Source organism: Synchiropus splendidus, chromosome 14 (assembly GCF_027744825.2).
Source record: "Synchiropus splendidus isolate RoL2022-P1 chromosome 14, RoL_Sspl_1.0, whole genome shotgun sequence".
Lineage (NCBI taxonomy): Eukaryota > Metazoa > Chordata > Actinopteri > Syngnathiformes > Callionymidae > Synchiropus > Synchiropus splendidus.
Genome location: NC_071347.1, coordinates 7,802,832 through 7,824,352, shown reverse-complemented (window position 1 = coordinate 7,824,352; position 21,521 = coordinate 7,802,832). Strand labels below are relative to the sequence as shown.

General features: G+C 42.6%; 1 protein-coding gene across 1 annotated transcript in view; it reads right to left on the bottom strand.

Moving 5' to 3' along the window:
• The window catches only part of LOC128771306 (tetraspanin-18-like), a 40,448-nt gene that overhangs the window by 1,955 nt on the left and 16,972 nt on the right, over window positions 1-21,521 (bottom strand). The window contains exons 2-7 of the mRNA XM_053886658.1: window positions 16,208-16,291; window positions 3,784-3,879; window positions 2,692-2,886; window positions 2,389-2,463; window positions 943-1,041; window positions 598-774 (exon numbers count right to left, since the gene is read on the bottom strand). Of these exons, the coding sequence (XP_053742633.1) occupies window positions 598-774; window positions 943-1,041; window positions 2,389-2,463; window positions 2,692-2,886; window positions 3,784-3,879; window positions 16,208-16,210 (645 nt within the window). The 5' untranslated portion in view covers window positions 16,211-16,291. The remainder of the gene's footprint in view (window positions 1-597; window positions 775-942; window positions 1,042-2,388; window positions 2,464-2,691; window positions 2,887-3,783; window positions 3,880-16,207; window positions 16,292-21,521) is intronic.

Genomic DNA, 21,521 nt, shown 5'->3' with positions numbered 1-21,521 from the left:
CGTTTTTTTTTTTTAAATGACTTTGAAAATAAGAAAACATGAAGGAAGACTTATAACACTCTGGTGTCTTGTCTCAGGTGCAGCAAACAGGTTGCGAAATGCACCATTAAATGGAGTCAAATAAATTCTGGAACAATCCAAGCCTCATTTTTGTTCTGCAGCTACTAAATATGGAGACGTCCTGACTCTTGCAAAGCTTAGCTACAAACAACGACACATGTAATGGGATTTGTTTGTCATTACTGCCCTTATTTTAGCTTCAGCTAAGGCACCAGTTCAGCATTCAAAAGAAACCTTGTTTAAATGATAGGCATAGTTGTGTTTTCTCCACCCTTCCTTGTTTATCTGACATTTCCCCCCTTTCCTTGTTAAAGCTGCACTCTGGTTGATGCAGTAATCCGGCACCTGTGCTGCTTCCCACATCCACCTCTCTTGTCTCTCCAATGACACCCGAGACGTTGAATAGCTGTAATCAGCTACGGGGGAGTCAGCAGGTCCCTGCTTGTCACACCTCCACAGAATTCAGCTCTCATTATGTCTGGAGGAGTTTGGGAAAAATGACGGGAGAGAAAGGTGGGCTGACACGGAGCTATATACCTTGTTATTGCGGAACATCATATTTCCTGATAAGCACTGTTCCAGGCTGATGGAGGCCACGTCTCCGGTCTGACTGGCACGCTGGCAGCAGGCTTCTGGCACCATGTGATTTGGGTTGAGCATCCTGAACAGGCTATCTTTAAAATCCTCCGGGCTGTTCACCCCGCAGCAGTCGAACTGTTGGGGGAGAGTGGAAAACAACTTAGCGCTGAGCGCTCATTGTGCAATGGCCTGTGGTCCACACCGTGCGTGCAGCAATCCGCCATGAATATTGACCTAAATATTGAGGCTCTTATCAATTAAAGATGGTGGCTGCTTCCAACACAGGGAAGCTTCATGACTCACTGTGTTCATGATGGCGTTCCAGGTGGAGGTGAAGACGTCCGTGTTGTTGTAGCCCTGGTAATGTCTCTTCAGCTCCTTGGTGAAGTATTCCCTAGTCAGCTGGATGGACAGAGATCGCAGCTCAACAGAAAGAAAAAACTAAAGCAACATCCACACGATCACTCGCTCCATGACTTAAGCAAAATGAACCCTCTCAGGTGCTGTCGGTGTGATCTAATGGTTTAAGTGAAATCTTCTCTCGGCATAAATCCTCAGACACAAACTTTTTATGCACATTTTAAAGGGCTATTTCTCTGCCATCTGAGATAAATGGAAGTCCTTTCTACTCCATCAAATGGCAAATTCATGGCAAACGGCAACCTTGTTGCCATTTCAGGTGAAATCCACATCAATTTCTACACTTTATTAAATTTCATTCAGTGTCTAAATATATAAATAACAGAAATAAACATTTTACTACTGAGGAGATGACTCAAGCAGCGCAACACAACCTTTTTATTTATCTATTTATTTTGATCATAACCTTTTTCTATCACATTTATCATCATTAATATTATTATTATAAACTTAGCGATATAATTATTGAACTTCTGTATTTGTACGAGTGTACCGTTGTGCACCATAGTGTTACCATTGTCTTCAGTACGACCGACCGAAATGCATTACATTTTGATGCCTTATGAAACTTTATTGTACATACATAAAGTGGCATGAATATTTGGACTGCATGATTTGGACAGACATGATTTTTGCATGAAGCAGCTGTAGAACACTCCCGTATCTTACTTCCATTGAAATGCTTGTGTATCACAACAAAGAATGTGTGTGTAGTCTCCTTGAATCAAAAAGCAAAATAGTATCAAATAAAAAAAATATATAGTTCACTTTTTTCAATGTATTTATTTGTTTACACTCTTTTTTTCTCATAGTATGAGAAAAATAAATCTAATGCTACCACTCGATTGCATACACAAAAAACAGCTAAAGAAAAATTCCTTGAATATTATGAATGTACTGGGCGAAAAAAGCTGCTTCTGATTCTGAACATTAAGAGCAGTGTGACCAGGGTTGAGCGTGTTTGTCTGCGACGCACCACCTGCTGACCATGCTAACGCAATTAACAAGTCAGCTGCAGCTCTTGAACATCCTGTTGCTACGGATGTGCGAGCTAAATGCAGTGAATATTTGTGGAGTATGTGCAGTGTCACATGTGAGACAAACATCATCCCACACAGCAAGCACGTGAGCAGGAGAATCCTAAATATACCCACAAGTCTTTGCTGCCAAGGTAATACAAACAACTTGCAGCGTTTGCTTGATATTTTCAGGTGTTGTAATATTAACTCGTCTCTCAGCGTAAACCTGCAGGCGCTCCTTGACACGTCGTGTTTTGCTCCATTTCAAAAAGAAAACATTGCAACACAGCTTCATCCTGGGGCAACTTACATGTTCGCGGAATATGAAAGCCAGGATGGCGGCGGCCAACTCTGCCAAGAAGATGAGCAGGATGAGCATGAAGAACTGCAGGGTGACAGAGGAAACAAGAGCACACAGAGGTGAAGAAGGTGGAGAGGAGCTTCACATCCGTCACTGAAAATCAAAGAGGTTCACTACAGTGAAAATGCATCCACCTGAAGGCACCAGACAGAAGGCTGATTTAGCTTTCTGTTTCAAGTCCGTAGGAGTAACATCAATGTGTCTGCTTACAAATAAGATCAGCAACATAAATAGGTTGAGATTTTTACTCACAAACAGAAGCAGACACTTGTTTTCGCGGATGGCTCCGCAGCAGCCCAGGAAGCCCAGGAGGAAGAGCATCCCCCCCATGCCCAGGATGATGTACACCCCAGTGAAGAGCAGAGGGTTTGCTGCCACGATTTCCCTGAATCCAGTGGGGTCCACCAGCACCCACACTCCCACTCCGAGGAGGAACGAGCCCCCAAGCTGAAGAGAGCGAAGAGACTCATGAGACAACGCTGGCCACATTTGAAACAATCTCAACTCAGAGGACGGCTGTGGCTTGGTGCGAAACATGTTTCCTCTCTAATAGAGATGAAAGAGATAAAAGGGAGGCTATGAAAAGAGAGATAATACCTCAGCGGAGGATACTCTGCTTTAACTCGCCCAGGAATTTACCAAATAATATCACAGGGCGGCTTTTCCTATCTGCAGCCGCCATGAGGTGAGTCATGTGATTAAGCAAAGAAGGTATTCAGGTGGGGGGCGGGGGGGACAGATCCGTGAACACTTCCACTACAATTACTCTCTTCCTGTCGCAGAGAGATAGGGTTCTAAATACGAACAGAGGAGGAACCGCTCGTAATAGAGTTTAAAAAAAAATTTACGTCACGTGAAATTGGGTGTGGACGTGGTGAACGGCAACCTGGAGATTCAAAGGTGCTTTTATTGAGCGATCATTACGGCTAATATCATTCCGTGCTCTGGCGGTCACGTGAAAGCAGAGTCTTTTAAACGCTTTTGGTTGCGCTTAATAAAGCAGGAAAAGTGACACGCCGTCCTGCTGGCCCTCCCCCCCGCCTTTCACAGGCTCCCTCTAACGGGATTACTCGTGATTGTCTGATCAGGACTGATAAACTAAGGTGCCACTCACAAACTCCACATGGCCCACCAGGGCCTCAGATGTGTGTCAGCACCCCCAAATCTAATCAGAAGGGAGTTTGATAGAATCAAGACTGCCTCCGTCTAATGAAATGCAAATGTCGCTCCATTACAGAGTGGTGCAGGGGCCAGCCATCTTAAATCATCGCGCTGACGCTAACTTCACAGTTATCCAGATAAAGTGTCTTCCGCAATAGTACAGAGGGATGAGGGATTACTCACAAAGATGAGGAAATTGAAGACAAACATGAGGTACTTGATGCAGCTGAGGCAGTCACCCTCCATGCTGGTGCCCCGCGCTGAAGCCTCGCCCTGCCCCTGAAAAACAAGAGTTCGATGAGTATGTTCTGAAGAACGATTGCACTCTCTCACACCATGACAATTTTCTATTAGACTAGGGCACTGTCTTTTGATATTCATCAGAAAATAATGGCTGTTGCTGCTGCACATACACACAGATATTTATGTCACACAAAGAAACTCTGCATCACCTGGTCTTGAACAGCTCAAACCACCTTACAAAAAAAAAAAAAAGAAATAAAAACAATAATAATAATTTAGCGTTTCATGGCGTCAACATAACCACCTTAAATAAGAAAATGGAGCATAAACAGCAACCTCAACAATCCATGCGAAGTCGCTTATGTCAGAAATAAATTCAATGGAGGGAGCTTTTTTTATTTCTTGCCATAGGGAAATTGATTTGCTGTCGGAGCCACAGATGTTTAGTACGGCAACATAAAAAGACAGACTTCACATCAAATACAGCGCAGAGGTTAACAAAAATAGCAAGTCTATGAATCGATAGATGCTTCACTGGAGATAAAAAAGGCAGCAACATGTGTTCAAGTATAGAGGAGAAGGAAAGTTGACAGGAGACTAGAGGATCTGAAACATAAAAAAAAACACTCAAAAAAGACAGAACAATACAGCTATAGAAAAGCAGTCAAAGAGTGCAGAATGCAGATCTCCACCCAACTGCTTTTTTTAAAATAAGGGGCTGTAGCACTCCGAAACTTGCTCGCACAATACACAATGACAAATCCCTCAAAGGACCCAAGTATTGAGAGAGTAATCCAGAACACTACAATCCACTCCATGTTCATTATCAACATTTCCTGAAATTTTAACTGAATATACCATCAATGTTCGAGGCAGGACCAGCAGCATTCAAGGCACGACTGAACAAAGTGCAGAATTTCATATCTCAATATTGATTCCAGATATCTCGATATTGGGATGATACCAATCTGAGACTTTGAAGGATTCATTTCAATAAATTACATTCCAAACAAAAATAATGATTCATTATCAATCCAAATAAAATAGACCAATCATTTTCTTTCACAGGCAACATATTTTCATGCACCATATTATGCAGCGTGATGTAAAAGCATCCATGATGACAGAGGCTATTTGACATTGATCTGAATGTTGATCTGTAGTCAAATACATGAAGGCAACTGGTAGCAACTATTTTTTCCTAAAAGCTTCCTAAAAGTCCCACCCCTATTGTTGAGAAAAAAAACTGCTAAAACAGTTTGGTGTATTGTATGTACTACATTGTATACTGTAGTATAGTATCTGGCTAAATCGCATGATTGTGCTAATGCTAACATTCAAGACATCAACCATATCTAATATTGGCATACATTAAAATCAAACTATGCTTTAATCTAAGTTCGGGGTGTGAGTGAAATCAGATGTGGAGTGTTATGCAATTGAATCAGTTCAACTTCCCAAGAGTCAGAGACTAAAAAATTCACTGCACACTGGCGTGCACACACACACACGCACACAAAACCCTGGACATGCAAGAGTGAAAAAACACTGCTGTCAGCACATTCTGTCCAACTTCTTGAATCTCCGTATTGTAGCCTCAGGCGGTGTGTAGCAGCTGAAGCTTCTCAACAAAAAATAAGTCCGAAAGTTTGGGAATCTGACCGAGCACAGGTCATCACGGCCCACACCGTGACCACTTTAAAACGCGCTTCCACAGACAGATGGCCTGATTCCCAATCCGTACTTCAGACAGATGGGTTCCTGGGGTTCAATGCGACTCCGGGGCCAGTCGGTCTAAGAAGATTTCAAGTCCACTCTGAGAGCTTCGTTCACTTTACTATGAAGCTCCTTGCTCTTAATGTAATGAAAGGCGACTCCCTGCAGACAACCTTCTCCGTGACACCCGTCCACTCTCCCTGATGAAGGCCTGTCCAGGGAGCTCTTCTGGGTAATGAAGAACTCTTACATTAAGAAACAACACAGCGACCCCACACCCACTCACCGCCCACACAAACTCCCTGACTTATTCTTGACGGAACCTGCCGTGTGGGAGTTGAGACTGCAGTCTTGGTGAAAGAAAGAGATGAATTAATCGTCATAAATGAGGCGGCACTCTTGTCTTTGTAGTGGCTATGATTAATTTGCTCTCCCTCGGTGATAGCCACCACTGAGGCGCAGCCACACACAGATTAAAAGTGGACGTCTCCAAGGATTTGTAAACAGCAGCTCCGCTTTCAATTGAAAAAGCAAATTGAAAAGCAAAATTAAATACGTTCTCTTGAAGCTCTTTGGCTCAAACTTTGCAGCGCATCCGTCGAATGTAATCTCATCATCTTTGGGCAGACGTCTCCCTGCTGTGACGGGCTGTCAGACCGCTCCTCCAGGTGATCTGGGAGCTTCTCTCAGGCGCCGCTGAAGCTCAGGCAAGGGCTGACGCAAGAATCGACTCTTATATTCATCTTTGATGAGGCTCTGCTGTCAGTCTTTCCTCCTGCACTCTATCAACGCAGAAATATTGGCTTCTGAACGGCCTTCCTCATAAACCACAGCACGGTGACGTAAACCGTCGATGAATGGAATCAGATTCTCCTGGTGAACTCATTTAGGTGCAAGCCCTTCACGTAATGAGTAACATTAGCACCCGCTCAGCTTTTCAGTCACATTCTCCAGATTAGATTCATTTAGATTCTGAGCTTGTTGGGAAACAGCCAGTAGAATAATAACATTTTATTACAGATTTTTTTTGTTAACTACAGAAAAACTCTTGCAGGTCATGTGACTTGATATGGCCCCCCAGCCTTGTGTTTGACATCCCACGATGTTGCAGAAACACTGCAACATCAACCCTGGCAGGAGTGCGGTGAATATTTAAACAAACCATTTGATCTCGAATGTGATCTCTGTTATTACAAGGCCTCAGTTATCAACAGCTCATGTTCAGCACCATTAAAGACAACAGTTCAGGGCCATGCTTTCTCCAGCGAATGGCACTGGTAAACCGGCCACCAGGGCAACAGGCCAACAGGGTTGTCTCACAGCAAGACATTCTCACTCCAAATGCATCACATATTGACGGCATCAAGTGGCCTTTGCATTCCAGACTTATATGTTGACTCATTAGGCTTTCATACTGTGACGCCATAGGTAACGCTTCACCAGACACACATCACATATAGTCCATCACATGAGAGTGGCAGGTTCCGCTCACATATACCTCCTTGTGATCATGTGTTTGACTCACCGTGCCTAAAAAAATTACACATCCCTGATTCATGCTCATGATCAGCATTTCAGTAGTAGCATCATTGCAACACAGGTAATACTTGAATCTATTAAAATAAATTATTTCATATGGTTGTAAATGGTACTTCACGCTGACTGACATGATCAAGCAGTAAAGATATTATGTTATGTTCATTATGTGCCCTGGTAATATTGATTCTGTCCCACCACCGATGTAGAGGCATGACTAAGCATCACAACTACAGGAAAATATCACACGTATCATAGAAACGGATCATGGTTTTTAGTGTCTTTATATGAAAAAAAAAAATAAGGGAACCATCATAATAAAAATGACAGAAACACTATCCGGGTCACCTGAAGGGGCTGCACACAAGTGATGCTTATTTACGTCTCATGTGTAAATGCTGGTATTTACAATATCACAATGACAAAATTTCCGAACTTTGCTTCCTTGTTACTTATGTCTTCTGCAGGAGGACCTTCGTGGTATTACCATTCCATTTTGTAAAACATTTCCCCAAAAATGCGTCTTATAGTCCAGAGCAACTAATAGTTTTTTTTGTTCTTGAAGCATTTTTTCACAAGTGCAACTTATACAGTGGGTCATGTAATTCTTCTTGTCTTGTCTTATAATACGGAAAACGTCGCATATATCTCAAGTTACATCAGAGATGTGCCGTAATACACTGACTGCAGAGAGCCTAAGATCATCACCCTGCTTTTATCGTCATCCTTTAGCCAACCAATCATTGTCTTTAAAGATCACAAAATGCCACAGGAAGGAAACATTCGATTGCTTTGAAACACCTGCATCAACATGTAGCGTAGATGGCGGCTTCTGCATCAAAATTGGACTCAAAAGGTCAACAATATGTGACGCATTTGGAGTGAGAACCTACTGTGTCGGACCCCCCATTGTTCCACAATCGTTGGCGGAAACCTTGAATGGCTGCAGGGGGATTTCAGCCTTGCATTATTCGGAGTTGAAAAATCATGAGGTTCAAATAATCAATACTGTAAATATCAGCATATTTACACCTGGAAGATAAGTGCACACAGATGACTAGTTCTCCTAATAACAAAGTATGAAAACCATTACAATTTTGTCAGAAAAACCCATAACTGCACTGGTCATGTCTCATGTCACGCAGCCAGTCTTCTTTCTAAAACATGCACAGTTCATTGCCGTCTCAGTAACATCCAGCTACGTTGGATTAAAACACGCCGAGAACGTTTCTTCCCCTTAAGGGCTTTTCCATCTAACACTTGCTCTCTGGCCAGGGAGAAATGGGCTTAGTGCCACGGTTAAACACATCCTCTCAATCATAATGATATGCTCAGGTATCGATCACCGGCCTGGTGCTGCTGTGAGAGCAGCCAGCGACCTCATTGCCTGAGATGGGTTTTAATTAACCCCTCCTCTTCCTGAGAAGCACTGAAAGCCCTAATGAGGGCACAGGGGGTGTTAATTGAGATTTGCATACATTACAGTCTTATACAAGAAGCCTCCGAATGAGCCCTTTCTCATCCTTCCTGCTCTCTGCTGTCAGTGAACCTGTATTTATTGGAGCGGGGGAAGCACCGGAGGGGAGGGGAGAAAGGGGTTGAGTGGAAAGACTTGAAGAGTTCAGCTCACATCTCATTCTCCAAACAAAATATCTGATTTCTCTTCCAGCTTTACCCTTGCGCTCCATCTGAGGGTCAAGTAACTGTCAGATGTAAAGCCAATTTTCTTTTCTTGCATTAAAATGCATTGGCTGTTAGGGATGGAGCGGGCAACACAGGCCTGACAGGGGGCCCAATAACACCCCAATGAAGCACCGCGCTAAAGTATAAATCAAACTGCCAGTGGAGCCCTGGAGAAAGTGCAGAGTAAACAAAGTGTTTCCCATGGCTCCCTCGAGATCACAGGTCCTCATCGATCACAACCCGGCGGTTAATTCTCGGAATATTCGCCAGTACGGCAAGTAGACAATGGAGAAGATAGGATTCACACCACAGGAGCAAACAACCTCCAAAAACAATGTGCGCTTTCTTGCAAAGACAGGTGTTTGCCGAGGACTTGTCTTGCTTTTTGTTTTAAAAAAAACCCATCCAGTTATTAAACATGACATCCAAATAAAGAAAAAAGATAAGGAGCCAGGATGGCTGCAGACAGTTTGTTTGTTAGCAGCACGGCGCGCATGTATGTCCTCAATCTGACACTCAAATTGGCAGGCTTTTCCCAGAGGTATCCACTTAATACCAAGCCTGTCTGCGACGGCATCGCCTCCTGTTAGTAACCCCATCCAACAGCACCCAAACATCTGCGATCAGTGTCATGCTTTCACTAAAATTCAGGCTGTGTAGCGGCGCTCAGCACAATAGATTATAGAAAATTAGGACTATTCTTTATCCAGGAGCTATAGTATCTGGTAATGAGTGCAAAGCAGATCTGACCTATATTCTTTCTCACTTGAGAATAAATGGTTTGAAAATAGCGCTACAGGCTTTTCCACATGATTGTGGAGTTTTTTTTTCTTTTTCTTTCACCTTATTACCAAATTTTTTGGCGTCTCTTTTTTGGATATATATATATATATATATATATATATATATATATATATATATATATATATATATATATATTAGGGGTCATGGGTGGTGTTTATTTTGCATCAGTTTGGCAATAGCACAATAAATCACGATGGTGGCTATATTCAAGTTTTCTATATAACCTTTTTAAACTACAGCTCATTTAATGTCTTGAAAATATTTGTATAAGAATTTCAATTTTATAAGAATTTCAAGTACATTCAGAGTAGTGGAAACCCTGGCCATTGTGTAGTGAAAAACCTCCCTGAACAAAAGCAAACAGATGCTTTTGTTTGCTTTAGTTCAGGGATTCCTCCATATTTGTTGTTGTTATCAATTAAATGAAATTAAAATATGTTTTGTTGTAATTAATTAATTGTAATTGACTTGTTAAAGTCCCAACACTAATATATATATATATATATATATATATATATATATATATATATATATATATATATATATATATAGCACTGCGGAGTTTCTCCTTGAAGTTGACACTTTGGGCTGATTAATGAAGTCCATTTTCCTGCGCTCGACTAACCACAATCCGCTCAGATGGATCACAACCACAAGGACAAAGTGTCTGCTTCTCAACAAACCCTCTCCCCCTCTCGCACTCCATGCAATTGACTTCATCTTGAGCATGAGCTCGCATAACAAATAATCATCATTACCGTAGCCCCGTCGAGAGACCAAGCTTGACCCATTAAAGCGTCATTGACCCTCTAAATGATCACCTGTAATTCAACCCCAGGGACATTGCAAATGAACTTGGGTCTCTCTGTTGCAGCTGGAGCAGGTGTGTGGTTCTCCTGTTGTCTGCGCCTGAAACCCCGCCCCATAATGGTCACGGACAATGCCACAAGACCACACACATGCTACACAATCCAATTTAAAAGAAATAGAGAAAAGAAAGTGTTCAAATGTCTCCACGATTTCCTGAAGTCTGCAGAAAGACGGGCTCTTCTGGCAGGGACTCCCTTGAGGTGAACCATGTCCCCTAGTGAACCTCCAATTAGCAGGGAATGAGCTGCAGGCTGTGTTGTCATGTTGAAGCGCTTTGAAGTGCTCTGGTGAAAAGCTGCGATACCGCTCGCTCCTCCAGAGGGCGCACAGCCTGCAGACAGCTTTTTCACCGAAGGGAGTTTGAAACGAAAGTAGCCAAGCAGACTGAAGAGTGGGTGTAGTTCATGCAGAGTGCTGAGGTCCCCCTGATGCTGCAAAGCTTCCAAAATATCATGAAAAAAAAATCATGACACTTCCATCATTACAGTATGATATGAGAAATAGAAACTGTTCTGGTGCTACAATACATTACGACCAGCAGGCAACTATAATCATACTATAAACAGAACATTGAGTTAATCAAGTCTTGTGAATCGACTGGTGGTAACATTGTTCAGAGTATTTAGCAGAAAAGTTCCAAAATCCAAGTTGCTAAATGTGTAATGACAATCAGGACACATTATGATACTATTGTTATTAGTCATTATAGCAGCTATATTAAGTGAGGTGTAATATAATAGTAATAGCTGGTGTGATTCAGAATGACTTTTATAGAGGTTTCTAGAGGTTGTTGATCACAATTTGGAAACGTGTGCTTAAAATATTACAGATGACTCGAGTCCTCAATTTGATAACACAAGTTCAATATACGGAACAGGAGCTTGACTTCAACTATATATCTACACGTATAACTCATGTTTGATTCATCGTGGCTGCACCCATTGTTAGCACTAGCTGATGATTTCACTTGTAATTGGTCCTGTTCCAAGGTTTAATCTTCTGGATGAAAGCCAAAGCTTCAATTAAAAACGAGACATGGTCAGAAAGTGAGGTGGAAAGAAAAAGGCTAAAACAAATGAATGGTGAGGTGCAGAAGTTGGCACATCTCTAATTCATAGCATGGGCCAAAAATGTCACATCGACACATCTGTAACTCTATTTTATGATTATGTACTTACAGGCGTGTCACGATACTTCTGCAGAGAATGTGCATGAACTTTAAATAAAGTACCCTGCTCGATTGAGGACAGCACACTTTCAAAAGTCCCATGCCACGCAGCCGAAGGACTGCACGGGCCAATCTTGGAGAATCCACAGCTCATACAGAGCAAATGCATATGGGCCACTGCTTTCTCACAAAACACATACACAAACTGGCCAAACTGATGAATTAGCTGCACCTTGAAAACACATTCATAACTTAGGACCATTGTCCCAGCACTGTACGTGCAGAGAATCCAAATCAGTCCTCCTACAAGCCAGTGAGTGGCGCTATTTTGACCAATTCCATAGGAATGAGAGCGCTTGAAAGCCCCGAGGGCAGAAGTCCTCTGACCAGGCAGCTGACACACTCCTGAACAACAGGCTGATTAACTGGGGACGACTCCCAGAGTGAACAAACGCACAGTCAGAAACACACTGGCCATGTGTTGTCAACAGCTCAGCTCACCGCATTCCCACATCCCGGCTGGACAAGCCTCCACCTTGTAGTCCATTACTAGCTCATACTCAGACAGTGAAATCAATCCCTCGTAGATAAGACAGATTAGAAATGGGGGAGGGAGATTGATCGCTCCTTGCTTCACAGGAGGGATGAGACAATTTGGGCTTTTAGGAACATTAGTCTCGCTCCCTCTATCCTTCTGCACTTGTGATGGTGTTTTTCCAGATCTGGGTTCCAACTGAATTGTTTCAGCACCTCTCTGTGGCTGAGTGGGGATACGAACTATCTGCGAGAGCCCGGATCGATACTGAGCTCAGGATTCGGTCAATGATCCATTGATCTCCGGCGCTGCAGCTCTCTGGTCTGGCTGTGAAGGCATGTGGTAGCAGCACACAATGAACACATAAACACTTGACTCTCCCACTTGTTAAGACTCAGCTCGGGCTTTTCCCACAGGCTTCTCTGGAGGATGACACACTGCCGTTGGGGCTTTCCACCAATGCCAGTCATAATTGAATTTGACATTAGTCAAAGTTGTTGTTGCTGCCGCGTCCTAGATTATTGGCTTTGCTGCTTGGAGTCATGTCGATGGGAGGGGAACCTTTAAGACAAATTGATTGTTACAGTGGTATTATTGCTGGAGAAGAATAGCTCAAAAGACGCTGTGTTCCTCGGCTGGAGACTCTCTTTATCTTTATTATTATTTCAGCGTGGTCTGACAAAAATGTGGTTAATTAACATGATGAATTCATAAATGAACAATGCCAGAGAATTGCATTCTTAATATTCTGTTTTAGCAAATGAAACAACCTTTTAGTTGAAGTTTAAAAGCAATAACACTTTATTTACTATTAGGAATCTATTAATATTATGTTCTAACAGCACAATTTAACATCAATTAATTTCAAAATATTCAGTTGAAATAATTTCTAATCCAAAGAAAAGCCTAATCCAAACCACATGAAAGACCAATCAACCTAAGCTTATAATACATGAACCTCTGACTACATAGACTTCTGAGACATACTCTTAATAAAAATATGATCAAACATGTCCATCAACCTTAGTTTCATACATTAAACTTAATTTTATTGAAACAGAGTAAGAAGTGCCATTGATAGATCTTTATTTTAATACATATCAACACTTTTTAAGATGTGACCTGCATTTTTAGATGAAAAAGTGGCATGGTGTTTGGGATTTTTAAATTGCAGCAGGCAGGGTTTCCGCTACATATAAACCAGCGTGGCCCACCACCGAGGCATAAATGGTCTCTCAAGTATACTCAGACAAACATAGACAGTAACGGATAACACATAACATATCACTGAGGTGGACATGAACATGATGGTTTTCATGTGCTATTCTCAGGAAAATGCCCCCCCAAAAATAAAGTCTGTGGCTTGCCGAACTTGGGCCTGACATATAAAGAGACAGACCACGTGAGGACGACTGCAGATGGAGGGAGATTTACTTCTCATGATTAAAAACCAGCATTTCTTTTGGAACCAATTCAGTAAATGAGAAAGCGATAGAGGAACCCCCTTTTCCTCTATAACTTCTTGATTCCATTCCATGTTTTTTTTTCGCCACATCTAAAAGAAATCCTGGCAGAGACTCTAAACATGCATTTTGGTGAAAAAGAAAAACGGTATTTGCGCACTATCAAAGGGTGAGAGAGATTGATCTAAATAAGGTTTTGATAAGATGCCTGAATTGGTATGTGAGTTATTATGTAAATGCGAATTCAGATGTACATATTTAAATCCTGACATATTTATGCAAATCGAATCGTGGGCCTTCAATGATGATGAGAATATTCAGTGAATAAACAAAGAGTTGCATAACGACAGGCTTTCAGACAGTCATGCGGTCTCTGAGAAGGTTCTGATGTAAAGTGCCACAGGACGATCACGTTGACTATTTATTTGAATGTCTTTGCTGTATACAAGAAGAGTACAAACAGATCCAGCACGCAACATGTATTGAGTAGACAAAAGAAGAAACCGCTTGTCGTGTTCTAGCTGTCAAAATACGCTTAAAAGCCGATGCCTTGTGGTGTCTTCGCTGCCGTGACAGGTTGCGACTTCGTAGGACTCAAATGTCCAATTTTGTGAAGTGCCTTGGCTTTGTTTTGAGTATATTTTGGACTCTCTCCAGCTCTCCAATAAGGAAGCCGGTCTCCACGGAAACCCGGATGTGGGGTGAGAGTGGCCTTTGTCTGAGGAACAGTGTTTGGCATCTCCCACTTAGCACTAGTTCCTGTTAGAAAACAAAAGAGAGCGGAGCCGAGCACTTTACGACAGGAGGGGACAGCTTGGTTGGCCATTTGTCTAATGAGTGATCCCTCGCACCCTTTTGCAAGACCATATGGTAGCTTGACTCGAGCCGCTTCCCTGGTGTAGAGGGGCTAAAAGCTGTTTTATCACTTTCCCCGATGACTGTGTCGCGCCAGCACAGTAACAAAGACACACTGACACACACACTCCGGGGACACAAATCTAGAAGGTCTGAACTGTGGAAAAGCAAAACTGTGTTGCCTAATTTGTGTTACACGCTGGGGTTTCAGAAGCCATCCCAAGATCAAAACAATGCCAGAAGAATAAAGCAAGAGAATATGCTCTTTGGCCGGATCCCTCGATGAAAGCTGTGCCAACAAATATGCAAATAAGAAGTTCATAGAAACAAACCAGAAAGAGAGTTTCAGCCTTTAATGAGCGCTTGAGCTGGATCCGTCTCTGTTTTTTGTTTTTTTTCTGGACGACTGACACCCTCCACATTGTGATAAACATGGCTCCGAGACACAGAAACAGGTTTCCTAATTCTACAAAGCGAGCATGTGGTGGTTTATTTTGGACACCCTTCATAATAAGGCTATTTATTGCTGCATTGCAGAGCAAATTAAGAGGTCTAAATACAGTCAAGCTAATCCTCTGAATTACGGAGTGAAATAAAATTTAGCTGCAAATTAATCAATCTTTAATGACGCTAACTTGAAAAGGGAACTACTTGGACACTATACACAGTCAATCTTGAGGAAAGTTTGGGGCATTGTTAAACTTACAATTTTCCAGCGCCAATTAAAACACGTAAAGCCTATATTTATTTAATATTTGAAAATGGGTTTTCCTTTAGGTTAACATAGAGCTACTAGCTGGAGAGAAATAAAAGTACAGCAAAAGAAAGCTGATAAATATTTCCATTAACTTCAGACAGGAAGTGCATCTGATCCAAAAGGGGGACTGACAAGCAGGAAAACATGGAACAGATGGAATGAATAGAGGAAACTTCTACAAACTTACAAAAGAATGGCAGTATACATGAAAAGTATGTTGTGTTTTTCCCAAATCAATAAGGACGGTTCCTCCCTAACTTTCCAAATGTCTTTAATAATTAATCTATGATGCACTGCAATGGTTGAAGTTGTGAGGTCTTGAGCAGTTGTATTGATCAAGATTGGAAATTCCACCTTTCATCTCTGAAGCACCAGTGTGATGAGAATAGCACTTTTGAGCAGTGTAGCGCTGCTTCACACTCCTGGGCAGAGTAAGCAGGTCAGTTTAATGGCTTGACTGAGGCAAGAACAGACTGCATCTACGACTCCCATGAAGCACGTTTTTTTCATTTCCAATTTATGATTCACACATAGTCAGCCCTTTAAAAGTCATTAGCATCAAATCAATCGTCATCATGTTGGTGTAAACTAAAGCAAACTTGAATTTAACATGCGCTAATTGATGACAATGGACGTGTCTGGGTCTAGATTCCTGTTTAACCTTTCAATCCATATGTGTCTGACGCTGAGTCGTGCCTGGAATACTAATCCAACAAATGCCAATGCAAATCACAGGCCTAAAAAGGCCAGAGCACGCCTGCTGTGATGGCCGGTGACAAAAAGCTGTTGTGTGAACACCAAAAAGTCTCACGGCGGCTCTGCCTCGCCTTGACAAAGGCGTCTGACTTCAAATAAAAAACAATGTTGAATGTCACCAGAGCACAGCGATGCACTTTCTCAGGAAGAACTCCCCTCAAATCATGTTTGTACAGCCACTTATATCACATGTTTACAGTACAGCTCATGAATCAACTCACCATGTGTATGTTCTGGTGTCTCTTCTTTGCTCAGGGGAAGTTGGTGACCTCTCTTGGTTCTCGCGGCTCTCCTGTTTTCATGGGCTGTTAGACAGAGAGCACAAAGAGGTCAGAATAGAGCTCATAAAATAGTAGGTGGTGACAGCATTTGTTGCGGTACATACAGTCGAAAGTAAAGGATATGATGAGCTTTAAAAAGGACCATTAAGTCTGTTTTTATGCGGCCAGTGTTTCCTTCCATGGCAGAGGACGAAGCTTCAGCTCTATAATAACTTTAATGACACCAACAAAACTTAACACTCTTCTCGATTCAACCCATCTCGCTGAGTTAATTAGCTTTTATTAACTACCCACCACGCTGAGTTCTCCTTTAAAGCTTCTGACGTGACCTTGAGGAGTCTCTGAATTCATGAATTATTCACCGCACCTCGCTTTTCTTGACTCGCTTTTAAAGTCTAGCGCACATCTCCAACCAAGTGTTTCTAATGAGCATAAACGCTTCAAACTTCGCCTGTTTCCAAACTTGACTATCCTCTCGCTTAAGAAATAATGATAGCGCAATGAAAGCCAATTAAACGGCTTCCAGCGCATAAAAATAGTCCTCAGCGCGGTTTCAGACGATAGCGCTTTGGAGCTAGTTCCGGAGCAGACAACTGCGGCATAAAAAAAGGAGCGAAAACTTGGTGCGAATGGAATGAATTGCACGAAGCTCCAGCCACATTAGATGCTGAAATAACAGGCGGGCGATTCTTCTCCTGACAGCAGCTTCAGATGGAAAGCATCCCAGGAGTATTCCAGCTGATAGAGCCAGCCACATCATCCTGTCGACACACCATATTGCCAGCAGACATCAGACTCTCCAGGATGCTGAGCCCTCCTGACATTGGCAGCAATGCTCCTTCCCCCAAACAGAATACTACACTCTGGTTGCATCTAGCAAAGGATGATCAAAGCAGGGAAGCCGCGATACACTGGAATGATGCGTTCGGTTATCACAGAGAATTGTATTCAGGCACAAGAAAGGTTGGTGAATCAATAACATCACCTTGGTGGGTACATGCACACAGGGACCTTGCAAGCAAGAGTCATTTATGAAATATTCAGCATACTGCCGGAGCTACAGTATGTCAATGCAATCTAACATTCTTTTCCATTTTGCGCGACAACAGCAGCAGGTAGGTAAACATGTCATTATATCTATAATCCAGCAGCCAGACACAGGGCGCTTATATCTCATCCTCCAGCCTGTTGCAGGGCTACTCTCTGGCAAACCCATGTTTAGAGAGCTATTAGCCAGAGAAAAGCAACAGTGGTGAAGGTCTGCATTATTTTTTTTTTTGGTTTCCATGGAGACCTTTTCACGGGAAAGTGGAGCACCAATCGGCTCGCACTGCCTCATTGAGTCGGTTATGGGGGTGAGAGGCGAGATCAGCGCAGACGGCTGGAAAAAAAAAAAAAAGCACAACAATGGGACGAACCCTCGAGGGAGACTCGAAAGGCCAGGCCAGGAGGGTCCAACAAAGCAGGAGGAAAAAAAACTCCACAAGAGAATAGCTTCATCTCCAGCCATTGAATGGCTTGATATAAATCTCTCTCGCCAACTAGTCATTGACATTTAAGCCCATGGGAACATGGGCATTTTAGACAGTGAAGCAGTCATGAATTGATGACGCTCGGCCACTGTTGCAGACTTTTACAGTATCATTGCATCACCAACATCTATCTGCTGCGTAAGACGGTGGGAGGTTATAAATTAAAAACTGCCTGTAGATGAGATGGCAGAGAAGGATGGGGGTTGATATGATACATAATTATGGAGCTCTTTGCATAAAATTCTCCATCGCTTTAGGTTTACAAGTCTTGCTTCTGATAACATATGTATGTGGTGGGGTAAACTAGTGTCCCCTGGAGGGCTTATCCACTCTCTGTGAAGGCTCTGTGCATAGGTAGAGAATACAGTCTGACTAGGAGAGCAGCTCCAGACTCTACAGACAAATGCATTCTGGCCTCTGTAGGCTTCCATACTCTACGGGTGTAACAAAGAACTACTTCAGTTGAGGCCTTTCAGCAGCTGCGGAGGTAAAGATTCAGTTGCACCTCCTTCCAACTAAGTTTCGCAACTCTCCCTGTCAGCAATACAACTGGAGATGTTAGAGAATGAGCAGGACAGGGGGAGCCTACTACACTCTCTGAGGTTTCTCTTGTCTAACATTCTGTGGGCAAAAAAAAAATCCATAATCCAGGGGCAGTCCAAGGTCAATGTATTTGTAACAGATCTTAGGAGGGATTCTATTAGTATTGAATTTCTGAATCCTTGCGTGTGTGTAGCTCATGATCACTGGGGTAAAGGCGACTTTGTTGCGGCGGCTGGTCACACCTTTTGGGGAGCAGGGTAAGGACAGGTTTGAGATGCTGTACTTGTCTTCTAGCAAACTGGGGTCATCATTTTTTGTCCGTCTTTTAGACTCTCCAGAGGCCCAGATTTTTTTTCTAGCCCTCTCTAAATGACACTCAACGGCAACCTTGGCAATAAGGTCTGAGGGAAGGCAATCTTACTCAGAAGAAAGGAAGGGGACATGGAGCAAAGAAGGAAGTGATGAATCTGTCATCTGGACCCTGCTGCTTGGCTTGGCTTCATTCTGACTTTTAATTCCATTCACTGAGCTCTCATTTCCTCATTTTCTTTATATGGATTTCTTTGTATTGAGATTACATAACTTTATATCATTTTACAAATACAATGCCAAACTTCTATTTAGAAGCAGCATTATTTCAGCTATTTTTGTAGCAACTTCCTGGAAACTCAGTGGCATCAGTGCAGTGCAGTGGCATCATTTCACTCTATTGTTTCATTAGTCCGTTTGCATGTTGTGACGTGTTGTCAAGTAAAATCGACAAAGATGTTTAGTCTCTTCAGACTATTTACTGTTTATTGTTAGCGCTATCTCATTAAAACACATTTTGACACGAAAAACAAGGTTCAACGACTCTATCCATTTGCCAAAATCTTCATGTCCATAGTAGGGCTGCAAAGTCAACATGGTCGACTAGTCGTGACATCACTGTTCTCCAAGCACAGTCGGGATTAAAAGGAGAAACGTGACCATTGCAACCCAAAACATCGTAAGTATGAGACCGTTTCACAAAGGACGCATACTTTTGACACCACATTTAAGCAATTTAAATTCAGATATAGAGTTTAAAAATGAGATTTAACAATATACAAGTGTTAACAATAATTGACATACTTTTTTTATTTACATTTATTTAGATTCTACTTATACAGATCACGTCGTCGTCGTCCGACAAGCAACGTGCTAGTTCACTGAAAGGAAACAATAGAGAGGCAACTGACTAACATAAATAAAAGTCGGACAGACAGACATATAAGACTCCAGCCTGTTGGCAGTTTCTCATGAGTCCACACATGGTTGCTAATAAAACACTGCGGTCATAAATCTTCAGGATGTCCGAGAGAAATCGCCACCTAACCCTGCTGTGAGTCAACCACTTGAGATAAGATGAACCACTATGATAAAGAATTGCTTTCCTCTTAGATAAGGGGGCCCTGCTCATCCAATCATTCATCCTCAACCCCGCGACCTCTTTCCTCTCCTGCGCTCACAGCAGACAAACGTTTCGGCAGACGCCATGTAGACAATTATTTTTTTGCCATGAGTTGAAGAGGTGAACCATATTCCAAACATAAACCATACTGCTACCGTGAGCAGGTGGGTTTTCAGCAGCAGCTTTCACTGCATCAGAGAACAGCAAGTGTCAAACACAAACTGAAATGTTTGCAACCTGCTGCTGTAATTACCAACTAACTCAATTCTTGTCGGTGACACGATGATGAATACCAGAAACCAAACTACTTGTTGTTATTGTCTTCAATCGATGCCTGTTCAATGTAACAAGCCACCTCGAAACTTTTACACAACTTTCCAGAGTGCCGTGCCTCTCAGGGGCCCGGGGCCTGCGGGACATCACAACTCGGCTTTGAAGTAGCACGATTAAAAGGACCTGTTGAATTTGGGATGAGAGGGTTAACGTTGGAGGAGGGGAGGATCTGAGCGAGGGACAGCGAGGTTGTGCATACTGAAAGCTCCGGACCCGTGGGACACAATTAAGAGCGAGTGAGGGTTACAAAAACACAGCAAGGATACCAGCCGTGCAGCCTTCCAGACCGAGCTAAGAGTTCATTACTGCTAACACTGAGGGGGCTGGGGCTGTTAAACTCTCACCAGTCAGTTCAACAACTACCCCACCCACAGGACTGCAAGCTCACATGTGGCGCACCTGATAAACATCACACTTTCAGAGCTGACAAGTTACCTTCACCATCGGACAATTCACGATACGTTGGTAGCACAATGTTATTTTTTATCGTGGTGGGTTGGTTTTCTTGTGAGTGTGCGTGTGCACACTAACAACACTGACAAGGGAATTTGTGTGGAACAGAACATAATGTCAATCTAGACTCTATCACATGCCAACAAACCATCTGCTCACAATTCATTTTGAGAATTAGGCACAGTAGAAGACGAAGGCCTGAATATCTGAAATCAAATAGCAGTTTTATATTGAGATTTCCCGCGTCACACTTTTTTAGTGATCATTCAAATCAGACGTGCAGCCTCGTGATGCCAAAGCACACAGTGCACACCGACAACGTGGTCAACAATTCAAAGCAGATAAAGTGGAAACAGGATTTTTGCTCATTGAAACCAGGTGCGACTCCCTGACACAATGGTTTCCAGTTGACTGAGAATGGGTCTTCCCAACAAGCAAAACACTAAAATTGCTCACGTTTGAACTTGCCAAAGCAGCGATTATTAGGATTTGGAAGTTGCTCCATTGAGAGTGAACCTCAAGTTTGCCCAGAGCCAAGTGAAAATAACTGCAACTACTTAACAGGGCTGAAAGTATTTTGTGTATCTGTTCGACTTTGGTGAGCTCAAAGAGCTCAACTCTGAATTCTGTCACTTATAGGACCTCAGGTGGTCTGTTTAATTCCTGCCAGCTCTTGATAAGGGCTGAATAAATCTGCTTTTGCACAAGAGGAGGACAAACAAAGAGCTCTGTTGTGTGTGTGTGATCTCATACCTGCGCGCATAAATGCATGTAACTGTAGGGTTGCACAAGAACCCCCGGATGTGTAAGATGTAAACAAACAGGGAGAGCCAAAGGTGGAGCTCCAACAAGTAAAGACACATGCGCCAGAATCCAAAACAACAGGGAATCATTATTCCATGCTAATGTTTCCTTTCATCCATGAGTTTTTGGGTGCCCTTCCGTGACACGTTTTTCACAA